The sequence below is a fragment of the Canis lupus genome, chromosome 33 (genome assembly GCF_048164855.1).
Source record: "Canis lupus baileyi chromosome 33, mCanLup2.hap1, whole genome shotgun sequence".
Classification (NCBI taxonomy): domain Eukaryota; kingdom Metazoa; phylum Chordata; class Mammalia; order Carnivora; family Canidae; genus Canis; species Canis lupus.
The window spans coordinates 24468428-24482948 of record NC_132870.1 but is presented as its reverse complement, the minus strand read 5'-3'; the positions used below and the strand labels follow the sequence as shown (position 1 = coordinate 24482948).

At 35.4% G+C, this 14521-nt stretch overlaps 1 protein-coding gene and 1 long non-coding RNA gene across 5 annotated transcripts in view; one reads left to right on the top strand and one right to left on the bottom strand.

Annotated features, from left to right (window-relative positions):
• The window catches only part of LOC140623800 (uncharacterized), an 86561-nt gene that overhangs the window by 12727 nt on the left and 59313 nt on the right, over nucleotides 1–14521 (bottom strand). The gene's annotated exons all lie outside the window — the stretch shown is intronic.
• The window catches only part of SLC9B2 (solute carrier family 9 member B2), a 63894-nt gene that overhangs the window by 22812 nt on the left and 26561 nt on the right, over nucleotides 1–14521 (top strand). For all 4 annotated transcript variants that reach the window (XM_072810478.1, XM_072810480.1, XM_072810477.1 and 1 more), the window contains 4 exons: nucleotides 621–763; nucleotides 1305–1432; nucleotides 2957–3132; nucleotides 10836–10942. In XM_072810478.1, coding sequence (XP_072666579.1) covers nucleotides 621–763; nucleotides 1305–1432; nucleotides 2957–3132; nucleotides 10836–10942 — 554 coding nt within the window. The remainder of the gene's footprint in view (nucleotides 1–620; nucleotides 764–1304; nucleotides 1433–2956; nucleotides 3133–10835; nucleotides 10943–14521) is intronic.

Here is a 14521-nt window from a genome sequence, read left to right as displayed (position 1 = left end):
ATTTATAACCTGAACATTTATAACAGCATTATCTACAATAGCCAAATTATAGAAACAGCCCCAAGTGTCCATCAACCGATGAATGCATAAGGAAGATGTGGTATATTCATATGCAATGGACTACTACTCAGCCTTGAAAAAGAATGAAATCTTACTATTTGCAAGAATATAAAGAGAGCTAGAGAGTATTATGCTAAGTGAAATAAGTCAGTCAGAAAAAGACAAATACCATATGATTTCGCTCACATGAGGAATTTAAGAAACAAAACAGATGAACATGGAGGAGGAAAAAGAGAGGCAAATCAGAAAACAGACTCATATTTATAGAAAACAAACTGATGGTTACCAGTGGGGAGTTGAGTGGGGTAATGGGTTAGGTAGGTAATGAGTATTAAGAAGGGCACCTGTCCTGATGAGCAGGTGTTATATGGAAGTGTTGAATCACTATATTGTAAACCTGAAACTAATATTATACTGTATGTTAACTAGCTGGAATTTAAATAAAAACTAAAAAACAATATTAAAGAGACATGAACTCAAAAAATAACTAAAATAAAATGCCAAAAATATTTTCTATATTTAACTACTAACTAAAGAGTTATTTGACTTTTCCATTTTAGGCATGCTGCTTGCTGGGTTTCTTATCAGAAATATCCCTATCATCAGTGATAATGTACAGATCAAGTACAAGTGGTCTTCCGCTTTGAGAAGCATAGCCCTGTCTGTCATATTGGTCCGCGCTGGCCTAGGGCTTGATTCAAAGGTATGCACTGTAAATTTCTAATTATTGACTAGGAATTGTAGTGGTAGTCTGCAACTAGTGGTAGTCACTAGTGGTAGTCACTGAGCTTTAAACACTTTGCATGACATCTCAAGAAGAGATTGGAGTTTATTTCATGCAGGACTGACTATTCCCAGAAGATGTTGCTATATTCTTTCTTGGAGTAATGTGGAATTCCTGTTTGGGGACAGCACTAAGAATAAAGGCTCCCCTTTTCTCTGACAGAGATGTAGATCATTCTTAAAACTAATGGTCAAGAGAGAAGATATCTCATTTTTGATGTGCAAAGCCTTATGCAAGTGTTTAGAGCTAACTATACCAGCTCAAGAAACTGCTTGGTACATAGGGTGAGTCTCAAGTATACTTATTTTATGCTATTACTATTATTATTCATGATAACCCAGGCATGGTCTGCATACTGAAGAAAAGTTTGTTTGTTTGTTTTTGAAGAAAAAGTATTTAATGTCATAATCTCTTTCTGTCTTTATAGGATTATTTTAGTATCTCTATTTGTATATTTCAGGCCCTGAAGAAGTTGAAGGGTGTTTGTATAAGATTATCCATGTGTCCTTGTCTTGTGGAGGCCTGCACATCTGCTCTCCTTGCCCACTTCCTAATGGGTTTACCGTGGCAATGGGGATTTATACTGGGGTAATGATTTTTCTTTGTCATATGAAAATAGTGCAGGGATGTTAGGGCTTTCTCTGATTCCATACAAGAGAATGCATAACAGCATTTCTTAGGACATCGGAAAATACAACATCGATATTTCAGCATAATCTAAATATTGTAACTTCAAAATATAGTATATGTCTAACTTTTACAGAGATTGTGATTTAAAGTATTGAAGAAGTAATGGTCTTTTACCTACACCTGATTCCATGCCAGTGAGAGAAATGTCATATCTCACCTCAAAGTCTGTAGAAAGGATGATAAATACATCAACAGTAGTCCACATCTAATACTGTTTTTCTCCTTTTTCTGTCACCAGTTATAATTAAGTGCTTCCACTGTCTCTTCCTTCCACTGCCAGTTCTTCTAATGGGTTAATAGCCATGAGAAGTAAATAAATATAAAAGTAGTTAGTAAGAATTTAGTATTAATATTTAGGGAAGAAAAAAGAAATTCTTACTCCTCATGGTTGAGACTGTGGAGCTGGACTGCCTGGATTCAAATCCCAACCCTGTGACTTTCCAGTATGTGACCTTTGGCAAGTTAATGAATCTCTCTTCATCCCAATCTCCTGATTTACAGAATGAAGATAGCAATTATAGCTACTTTCTAGGATTATTGTGAGGATTAAATTAGCTAATATATGTAAATCGTTTAAAATAGACTTTGGCACACAGTAAGCACCATATAACATTTTCTGCTGTTACTGCTCCTACTGGGGTTCTATCACCATCATTGCTACTATGGCCTTCTCCTAGTCTGTTGTCTATTTTATATACCAAGTCCCAAAAGAATGTCTAACATCAGTCGGTTCCTATTTATTTATTTAAAATTTTATTTATTTATTCATGAGAGACATAGAGAGAGAGAGAGAGACAGGCTGAGGGAGAAGCAGGCTCCCTGCAAGAAGCCCAATGTGGGACTCAATCTCGGAGCCCAGGATCACGCCCTGGGCCAAAGGCAGACGTTAAACCACTGAGCCACCCAGGTTCCTAGGTCGGTTCCAATTTAAAAAGCATGTGGCTGTGTTTTTCAACCCTCATACCATGAATGCTTTAGTTTTGTTTGTTTTTTTTAAAGGCAGATTCCTGGAACTGAACCCCATTAGGTCTTCTGTACCACCCATAATTAGATATTTTTGGGCAACCCAAGTAACTGCAGTATAGGTTGTCTGGCCACATTTTGACATCATTGTAGAACTTGTGTGTGTGTGTGTGTGTGTATTTCTGATTTAGTGCTTTACTGCCATTTGAAAGATGGCAGTTAAAAAAAAAGAAAGATGGCAGTTATCTAAAATATAACCTCTAAAACAATAGCTTTATCTATAATTTCAACAACAATAATCTAAAGTATAATCTCTAAAACAATAGCTTTACTATAATTTCAAACAATAGCTTTTACTATAATCTAAAGTATAACCTCTAAAACAATGGCTTTACTATAATTTCAACAACAATAATAATGAGTAAGCTGCTATCACATTTTAAAGTGCTGCCTACTTAGTTTTGTTTTAGGTGCTGTATCTCCAGCTGTCGTGGTACCTTCCATGCTCCTTTTGCAGGAAGGAGGCTATGGGGTTGAAAAAGGCATCCCGACCTTGCTCATGGCTGCTGGCAGTTTCGATGATATTCTGGCTATCACTGGCTTCAACACATGTTTGGGCATGGCCTTTTCCACAGGTAAACAAGGAGCTGTTTTCTTGTGATCTAAAGACATTAATCATGATGTTACAAGCTAGGGATATTTGCTTGATAATTGAATAAGGCAGACTGAAATAGGGAAAGCAACTCTAAGAGCTAGTTCTATACCTAAGGAGGGACCTGTAGCTTCCCATTTTATTCCCTTCATCCTCTGGACATGGGCTGTTCCAGTGTTCTGGTCATTGCATTAGTTAGGGATTCAGAGTAGCAAAGTTTAAGGAAGGATTCGAATAGTTTTTGCGTGGAGCCTTCTGGGAAAGTTAAATTTTGCAGACTTCACATTTAGTAGGTTTTTCAAAAAGCACAAATGACTAGAGAGCCATCCAAGTGGAAGGAATAGCATTCTTCCAAAACAGAAAGAGTTTCTGCTCTCTTCTCTTTAACATGTTACAGGCGATACAGCAATGATGGTTATCTTATTAATACTTACTAAGTGATATGGATGTCTTTTATGCTAAGTAGTAGTAAAAGAAAGGTGTAAAGCATTTTTTGTCCCACACTATTATCAATACTTTTAGTCTCCTTTGGAACAGGAGTTTATTTTTAATCCATGTCCAAGATTGGGAGATAAGATTTGCAATTCCATATTACTGACAAAATGTAATTGTAGCCTACCTTTAGCTTCCAATTATTGTGGGAACACACTTTCTTGGAAAGTTATGTGTTCTTAGTCTCTCTACCCCCACAGTTATCTTACCATTTTACATTTATGCTGATTACTTAGAACCTCACCCCTTTCATTGCCCTAAATTTGCCTTACATCCAGTAATTAAATTAATCTTAGCAAAACATTGTTTTCATAGTGTTACCTTTTGGTACAAGAACCAATGAGATTTCCTTATTATCTATTAGGTCAAATCTACACTCTCATCTTTCTTTTAATTCTACTGTACCTATCCAAACTTGTGTTCTCACTGCCTTCCTGGTATACATCTTTGTTTACCTTTTTTGTCTTCTCCTCCCCAGCTTTATTGAGGTATAACTGACAAATAAAATTGTAAGACATTTACAGCATATGGCATGGTGATTTGTTATACATACATTGTGAAAGGATCCTCTGTCGAATAAATTAGCACTTCCATCACCTCACATATTTACCTATTGTTGTTGAGAACATTTAAGTTCTGCTTTCTTAGCAAATTTCAGATATCCAATATAGTGTTGTTACAGTTACCATGTTAAACATTAGATCCTCAGACCTCCTTCATTTTATACCTGAAAGTTTGTACCCTTTACCAGCCTCTCCCTGTTTCCCCTACCCCCGCCCTCCCAGCAACCACTTTTCTACTGGCAGGTCTGAGTTCAACTTTCTGTTTCTTTGCATCTTTAAAACAATGGTTTTCAGCCTCAGCTGCATACTAGAATTACTTGGGGAGCTTTTAAAAATACTCATCTGTGGGCACTACCTTAAACCAATTAAATCAGAACCTTGGGAATGGAAACTAGGCATTAGAGCAAGAGCTTGCATTAGAATCACAGGGGAGGGGGAGAAGGAGGGGGAGAGGCGGGGTGGGGCGGATTTACAGGGGTTTTCATAATCTGGGGAGAGTATGGGTTATAGATAAAGAACTTTCCAAGTCAACAATGCTATGTTCCCTCTGTGCTGCTCCACTAAATGTGGTCCTTAGACATTATGGATGAGAACTACCCGGAGCCTCTTTATACTGTGGATCCCAAGCCCTGCCAGGCTTACTGAATCAGAATTTTAGAGGTGGGTCCAAGAAGTCTTTTTTTCTTTCTTAAGCAACCTTACATACCAGAGACTGAAACTAATTAACTACTTTCTACACATTTATAGTAAATTATTTACTGTAATAGCTTGAGACATATGCTATTATCACAGCTAGGTGATTCTGACAGTCACACCATTACCTAACATAGAGCTGCCCAGCTAAATAAAATGACTACAGAGGTAATTATTTTTTTAAATAAGAGAAATGAGTGACAAACTCTCAGGAAGGAATAACTGTTGCCCCCCTACCCACCTTAAGTCCATTAGCTGGGGCCCTGTAAATCAGACTGACAAAAAACAAATTAACAAGAGAAAAGCAGTTTGTCAGCCTGTGCACCCTACTTACAGAGGGGCATACTCAGTGATGACTAACTCAAAGGGGTGGTTAGACTTTGGGTGTGTGCATGTGTGCATGCCTGCGTTCATGTAGCATCTTAGCAAAGAACAATAATTTTGTAGAGAAGACCAAGACAAAGGAAAAGAACTTTGAGCTTTCGAAGGCAGCAAATTGTGGAAAGGCAAATTGGGAAACTAATGGTAGCTAGGGCTGCTTTTAACAAAATTTGTTATGCACATTACTCTGGTCCTGTCTCTGGGCTGGTAAGGATCCGAAATTGTCTCAGTGGTTAACTTCTGTCCTTCCTGGTGGAGGGGAGAAAAACACTTTAAATATTTATGTCCTTTTAGGCAAATACAGTGAGATAGATGCCTTTTCTTGATTCTGCTGCTTCTCAGTTGTCTTCTGCTCGAAATAATCCTTATGCCAAAGTGACATATCTTGGATGGTATGTTCTGCTACCCTACACTACAATAACAAGAAACCACATAACTAGTTAGTACATTTTTTCTTACAACAGTGGGAGAAAGGACTTTATGTGTTGAGCAATTTATTTTCAATATAATATACTAACAGGTTTTTTGAAATTAAAGTATTCTAAATTCTGTTGGCTATGGACGAAAACTAAGATTCTACTTACCTATATATTATATTTCTTTCTTGTTGATTTTGGGGTTTTTTTGTTTTTTGGATTGATTTTTTATGTCAAGTTTTTATGTAAATGCCAGTTAACATACAGTGTAATATTAGTTTCAGGAGTAGAATTTAGTGATTCCTCACTTACCTATAATACCCAGTACTCAGGACTCAGTGGTTGAGCATCTGTCTTTGGCTCAGGTCCTGATGCCGGGGTACTGGAATCAAGTACTGCATCAGGCTTCCCACAGGGAGCCTGCCTCTCCCTCTGCCTATGTCTCTGCCTCTCATGAATAAATAAATAAAATCTTAAAAAAATACCCAGTACTCATGACAAGTGCCCTCCTTAATACCTATCACCCATTAGCCTACCTCTCTTGCAGCAACCCTCAATTTTTTTCTATAATTAAGAGTCTGTATTATGATTTGCCTTTCTCTTTTTTTTTTTTTTTTTTTAATTTTTATTTATTTATGATAGTCACAGAGAGAGAGAGAGAGAGAGAGAGGCAGAGACACAGGCAGAGGGAGAAGCAGGCTCCATGTACCGGGAGCCCGACGTGGGATTCGGTCCTGGGTCTCCAGGATTGCGCCCTGGGCCAAAGGCAGGCGCTAAACCGCTGCGCCACCCAGGGATCCCCTTTTCTCTTTTTTTTAACGCATGCTCATCTGTTTCATTTCTTAAATTCCACATGTGAGTGAAATCATATGGTATTTGTCTTTCTTTTGCTGACTTAATTCTTTTAGCATTATAGTCTCTAGCTCCATCCATGTCATTGCAGATGGCAAAATTTCATTCTTTTTTTCATGCTGAGTGATATTACATCTTCCTTATCCCTCAATCAGTTGATAGATATTTGGGCTATGTCCATAATTTGGCTATTGTTGATAATGTTGCTATAAACATTGCAGTGCATTTATCCCTTAAAATCAGTATTTTTATATCCTTTGGGTAAATACATAGTAGTGCAATTGTTGGATCCTAGGTTAGCTCTATTTTTAACTTACTGAAGAACATCCATACTGTTTTTCAGAGTGGCTGCACCAGTTTACATTCCCACCAACAGCACAAGAGAGTTCTTTTTTCTCTGCATCCTTGCCAACATCTGCTGTTTCATGTATTGCTAATTTTAGCCATTCTGACAGGTGTGAAATGCTATCTCATTGTAGTTTTGAGTTTTATTTCCCCAATGATGAGTGATTTTGAGCATCTCTTCATGTGTCCATTAGATATCTGTATGTCTTCTTTAAAAAAGTGTCTATTCATGTCTTTTGCCCATTTCTTAACTGGATTATTTGGTTTTTGGGTGTTGAGTTTTATAAGTTCCTTATAAATTTTGGACACTAACTCTTTATCAGATATGTCATTTACTAATATTGTCTCCCATTCCAAAGGTTGCCTTTTAGTTTTGTTGATTATTTCCTTCACTGTGCAGAAGTTTTTTATTTTGATGAACTCCTAATAGTTTATTTTTGCTTTTGTTTCCCTTGCCTCAGGAGACATATCTAGTAAAATGTCGCCATGGCCAGTGCCAAGGTGGTTATTGCCTATGTCCCTCTCTATGATTTTGATGGTTTCCTGTCTCACATTTAGGTCTTTCATCCATTTTGAATTTATTCTTGTGTATGGTGTAAGAAAGTGGTCCAGTTTCCCCAACACCATGTGTTGAAGAGACTGTCTTTTTTCCAATGGATATTCTTTACTACTTTGTCAAAGATTAGTTGATCATAGAGTTTGAGGGTTCATTTCTGGGTTCTCTATTCTGCTCCATTGATCTATGTGTCTGTTTTTATGCCAGTATAGTACTGTCTTGATGATTACAGCTTTGTATATAACTTGAAGTCCAGAATTTCGATGCCTCCAGCTTTGCTTTCCTTTTTCAAAATTGTTTGGCTATTCAGGGACTTTTGTGGTTCCATACAAATTGTAGTATTTTTTGTTCTAGCTCTGTGAGAAATGCTCATGGTAATTTTCATAAGGATTGCATTAAATGTGTAGATTGCTTTGGGTTGCATATACATTTTATAATATTTGTTCTTCTAATCCAAGAGCTTGGAATGTTTTTCCAAGAAATCTTCAATTTTTTCATTAGTGTTCTATAATTTTCAGAGTACAGATCTTTTGCCTCCTTGGTTAGGCTTATTCCTAAGTATCTTATGGTTTTTGGTGCAATTATAAATGAGATTGATTACTTGATTTCTCTTTCTGCTGCTTCATTATTGGTGTATAGAAATGCAACAGATTTCTGTACTTTGATTTTGTATCCTGCAACTTTGCTGAATTTGTGTATCAGTCCCTAACAATTTCTTGATGGTCTTTCAGGTTTTCTACATAGAGTATCACATCATCTGCAAATAGTGAAAGCTTGACTTCTTGCTGATTTGATGCCTTTTACTTCTTTTTGTTGTCTGATTGCTGAGGCTAGGACTATGTTAAATAAGAATGGTGAGAGTGGACGTCCTTGTCTTATTCCTGACTGCAGATGAAAAGCTCTCAGTTTTTCCCCATTGAGGATAAATTAGTTGTGGGTCTTTCATATATGACCTTTATGATGTTGAGTTATGTTCTCTCTATCCCTACTTTGTTGAGTGTTTTTGTCAAGAATAGATACTATACTTTGTCAAACGCTTTTTCTGCATCTATAGAGAGGAACATATGGCTCTTACCCTTTCTTATCATGTTGATTGATTTGCAAATATTAAACCATTCTTACAACCTTAGAATAAATCCCACTTGATTATAGTGAATGATTCTTTAACTATTGGATTCGATTTGCTAGTCTCTTGAGAATTTTTACATCCATGTTCATTAGGAATATTGACCTGTAATTCTCTTTTGTTGTGCAATCTTTGTCTGGTTTTGGAATCAAGGTAATACTGGCCTCATAATATGAGTTTGGAAGTTTTTCTTCCATTTCTATGTTTTGGAACAGTTGAAAAGAATAGATATTAAGTCTTCTTTAAATGTCTGATAGAATTCCCTTCGGAAGCCATCTGACCCTGGACTTTTGTTTATTGGGAGATTTTTGATTCTTGATTCATTTTTTTTTTTTTTGCTGGTTATCAATCTGTTCAAGTTTTCTATTTCTTCCTGTTTCAGTTTTAGTAGTTTATGTCTCTAGAAATTTACCGGTTTCTTCCAGATTGCCGAATTTGTTGGCATGTAGTCTTTCATAATATTCTCTTATAATTACTGTATTGCTGTGTTGTTTGTTGTGATCTCCCCTCTCTCATTTGTGATTTTATTTATTTGGATTTTCTCTTTTTGAAAAGTCTGGCTAGGAGTTTATGAGTTTTATTAATTTTTTGAAAGAACAGCTCCTGCTTTCATTGAGCCTTCTACTGGTTTTTTGTTTGTTTCTGTATTATTTATTTCTGCTCTAATCTTTATCACTTCCCTTATTCTGGCTTTAGGCTTCATTTGTTCTTCTTTTATTAGCTCCTTTAGGTGTAAGGCTAGGTTATATATTTGAGATTTTTCTTGCTTCTTTATATAGGCCTGTATTGCTATATAATTCTCTCTTATGACTGCTTTTGCTGCATCCTAAAAGTTTTGGAATGTTATGTTTTCGTTATCATTTGTTTCCATGTATTTTTTTTCTTTAATTTCCTGGTTGATCCATTCATTCTTTAGTAGAATATTCTCTCTTTTTAAAGATATTTATTTATTTATTTATCTAATTTATTTATTTAGAGAGCATGAGGAAGGGGAGGGGCAGAGGGAGAGGGAAAGAGAGAATCTCAAGCAGACGACACACTGAGCATGGAGCCCAATGCAGGGCTCAATTTCACAACCCTAGGATCATGACCTGAGCCAAAATCAACAGTCAGATGCTTAACCAACTGAGCCACCCACATGCCCTTACTGTAGGATGTTCTTTATCCTCCATGAACTGGTGGTCTTTCCAAATTTTTTCTTGTGGTTGACTTCAAGTTTCATAGCATTGTGATTGGAAAATATGCATGGTATGATCTGTCTTTTTGTATTTGTTGAGGCCTGATTTGTTACCCAATATGTGATCTGTTGTGGAGAATGTTCCATGTGCACTTGAATATGGACTTTGCTGCTTTAGGATGAAATGTTCTGAATATATCTGCTAAGTCCATCTAATCCAGTGTGTGATTAAAAGCCATTGTTTCTTTGTTGATTTTCTGCTTAGATAATCTGTCCATTGATGTAAGTGGGGTGCTAAAAGCCCTTACTATTATTGTATTATTATCGATGAGTTATATGATGATATTTCAGAGAAGCTATACAACTAATAAAGGCTCATCTGGGAACAATTTAAAAAATAATTTGTTTTCAGATTTACTTTTAGAAATAACTTTTAGAAACAGTAAGTCCCCTACATTCATTGTAGTAAGAAAAGATTCTTAGGGCTCCTAGCTAGCTCAGTTGGAAAGAGCATGTGACTTCTGATCTTGGAGTTGTGAGTTTGAGCCCCATGTTGGGTGTAAAGAGTATAAATAAATAAATAAATAAATATTTTTTAAAAAGAGAGATTCTCGATTTTAAGTTACTATATTCTACACATCAGAGCTACTAAAATCAAAATACATTATGATTTTAAAAAATTAGGCTCTTAAATGGCAATTTGAAAACTAGATCTGTCTTTTCACTCAACCTTTACCTATTGTATAGTAGAACAAATTAGCTCTGATTCATAAATTTTATTTTATTCATATTTTCCTAGGCCCTTTAGTAATTTTTATTGAAATAAATGAACAAAAAGGCATACAAATCATTGTGTGTGCCTGTTTTGAAATTTATCTGCAATAATATACATAGCTTTCTTATAATACAGGCCCATTTTATTAGACATTTTAAGTCACATGTATTTAAGAATGTGGAGATCAGGAATTATCTATATACTTTTCCTTCTATGTAATTATATGCTTTATGTTGATGATTAAAGTAAAGTCTAAGTATTTATGGACTTAGAATTCTGTCTGAAGTTTATCTTTTAATATGTTTTTAAGGCTCCACAGTTTTTAATGTTTTCAGAGGAATCTTAGAAGTGGTCATTGGTGTGGCAGCTGGATCTCTTCTTGGATTTTTTATTCAGTACTTTCCAAGCAGTGACCAGGTAAAAGAAATAATTTATAGGAAAGTCATGCTTTAAAATGTCATTGGAAAAACATTCTGGAAGAGTCCTCTGAAAGCCAATGTGAAGAACATAATCTAGAAAATAGCTCCGCATTCTAAAACTGTTTATTGCTGAATCAGTGCTATCCATGAGATTTATGAAGACGGCTAGAGATAAAGTTGACCCTTGAACAACATAGGGATTATGGGTGCCAACCCCCTAAACAATCAAAAATTCATGTATAATTTTGACTCCCCAAAAACTTAACTACTAATAGCCCACTGTTGACTGGAAGCATTTCTGATAACATAAACAGTTGATTAACATGTTTTGTATGTTGTAGGTATTATACACTTTTTCTTACAATATAGTAAGCTAGAGAAGAGAAATTATTAAGAAAATCATAAAGAAGAGAAAATATATTTATAGTAGTGCACTGTATTTATCAAAAAAAATTGGCATATAAGTAGACCTGTGCAGCTCAAAACTATGTTGTTAAGGGTCAACTGTGTAAGATTTTAATACAACCCTAGAATTCTTTTGAAAGATTTTACTTATTTATTCATGAGAGACACAGAGAGAGACAGAGACATAGAGGGAGAAGCTGGCTCCTTGCAGGAAGCCCGATGTGGGACTGGATCCCCAGACCCGGGATCATACCCTGAGGCAAAGGCAGACGCTCAACCACTGAGCCACCCAGGCATCCCTAATCCTAGAATTTTTTCTCTAATTTATAGTATGTAAACTTCAAATTTTACCAAAAAATAAATAACATCAATTCCAAATACATAAGCCTTTTTTATTATTTTTATTTTTTATTTTACTATTATTCATAATGTTCAGCTAAATCAAGATATAAAATAGCTTTTGGACTTCTTTTTTTAGTACCAGCATATCTTAGATTCTAATTTTATCAAATACCTAAACTTTAATATCTTATTATAATATCATCTAATATTTCTTACCAAGGAGATCAAAGTTCTTTATTTTTTTCAAAGTTCTTTATTATGCACAATGATTTTTTAATATTCACAGAGTTTGTTTTGTTTTGTTTTACCCTCCTAAGTTCCTTGGGATAGATAAACATATAAAAGTCTTTCTTTTCTCTAAGAACTGGTATTATTTTGAGATTTCAGGGCATTTTGAATGGAATTAGAAACTCAACTAAAGTAGAATTTTAAGAAAATTAATATTTCCATTGTCAGAAGGTATATTCATTTGAATTTTTACTATGCTTTTAAAAACTCCAACAAAAATTATAAAAGATTTTATGAATCATAAAATTGTGAGATTTTCTAATTACAACAAAATAAAGAGAAAAATTATGGCTTACATTTTGTTGCTTACTATACATAAAAATGATGTGGTAAGTACAGTAAAGTGCCACTCCATTTAATATGGAAGCCACTAGCTAGCTACATATGGCTATAGCAGATAGAGAACATTTTAATGGCAAGATACAGAAATTTCCATCATCCCTGAATGTTCTTTTGGAAAGCACTGATCTAAAGCAATCATATAAATCTATGTAGTCTAGTGTAAACCATGAAAAAGACCCATGAAGAGAGTACTATTAATATAATCTTTTTTATTGATGAGGAAATTGAAATTTATGGAGAAGTGACTTGAACAAGTTCACATAGCTGGAAAGCAGCAGAGCTGGGAATGAACTCTGGTAATCTACCACTAGAGCCTGCATGCCTCCAAATCAAGAACTTCTAAAGAAGTACTTGCTTGCCTTCTAAACTGATCATAAAGTTTGGGCCATGACAACATTTTTCTAAATATGTCTCCTAAGACGAGGGAAACAAAAGCAAAAATAAGCTATTGGGACTACATCAAAATAAAAAGCTTTTGCACAATGAAGGAAACCATCAACAAAACTGTAAGACAGCCTACTAAATGGGAGAAGATATTTATAAATGATATATCCAATAGGACTTAATATCCAAAATATATAAAGAACTTCTACAACTCAACATCAAAAAAAAAACAAACAATTCAGTTAAAAATGGACAGTACCTGAATCGTTTTTCAAAGAAGGTATACAAATGGACAACAGACACATGAAAAGATTCTTGTCATAACTCACCATTAGAGAAATGCAAACCACAATGAGACATTACCTTACACCTGTCAAAATGGCTAAAATAAAAAAGACAAGAAATAATGAGTGTTGACGAGGATGTAGAGAAAAAGGAATACTTGTGAACTCTTGGTGGGAATGTAAATTGGTGCAACTGTGGAAAATTGTATGGAGGTTCCTCAAAAAATTAAAAATAGAAATACCATATGACCCAGTAATTCCAGTACGGGGTATTTACTCAAAGAAAATACTAATTTGAAATGATTATGCACCCCTGTGTTTATTGCAGCATTATTTACAATAGCCAGGATATGAAAGCAACATTAGTGTCCATTAATAGATGAATGGCTAAAAAAGGTACGGTATATATATGGAATATTGAGCAGCCATAAAAAAGGATGAGATCTTGCCACTTGCAACAACATGGATAGATCTAGAGGGTATTATGCCAAGTGAAATAAGTCAGACTGAAAAAGACAAACAGCATATGATTTCACTCACATGTGGAATCTAAAACCAAAACGAATAAACAAACAAAAAGCAGAATAAAGCCTATAACAAACTGATGATTGCTGGAGGAGAGAGAGGAGGGGGATGGACAAAATGGATGAAGGGGAGTGGGAAGTATAGGCCTTCAGTTATGGAGTAAGTCATGGGAATAAAAGACACAACACAGAATATAGTCAGTGTTATTATAATAGTGTTGTATGGTGACAGATGATAGAGCTACACTTGTGGTGATCATGGCATAACATAGAGAAGTGAATCACTGTGTTGTACAAATGAAACTAATACAACATTGTGTGTCAAATATGCACAAAAAAATTAGAAATAAAAATTTTAAAAAGTGATCAAGAAGTTTAAAAAGTTGAAGAAGAAAAAGTAAAGGGAGAAAGGTGCACATTTCCTAGACTTTAAAAACCAGCAGCAACAGAAAACTACTCTCAGTCTATAGGCTCTTAAAGCTTCTCAGTTATCAAGGTTTTTTTGTTTAGAGTTTATGTATTTATTCATGAGAGACACAGAGAGAGAGACAGAGACATAGGCAGAGGGAGAAGCAGACTCCCCACAGGGAGCTCGAAGCGGGACTCGATCCCAGGACCCCGGCATCACGACCTGAGCCAACAGTAGATGCTCAACTGCTGAGCCACGCACGTGTCCCAATCTTCAAGGGTTTAGAAAGAAAAACCAAGGGAGTGTTACATTAAAGAGAAAATAGCCTAAAAATTATAGAGCTATCACATCTTTAACCTTCACAGAAACCCTATAACATAACTGCTTTCAGGGAGGAGAAAACAAAGCCTGAAGAAGCTAAATAATGTGACCACTACATATGCCAGAGGTAAATAAGAGTTAGAGTTTTAACTCTGGTCTGTTGGCTCAAAGCCCATGCACTTTTTTTTACTCTTGCATTCATCCCTGTGAAATTCCACTTTGATAACTACAGAGGAAGGTAACTAGAGTTCCTGAAAGAGGAGCTGGCATCTGTACAT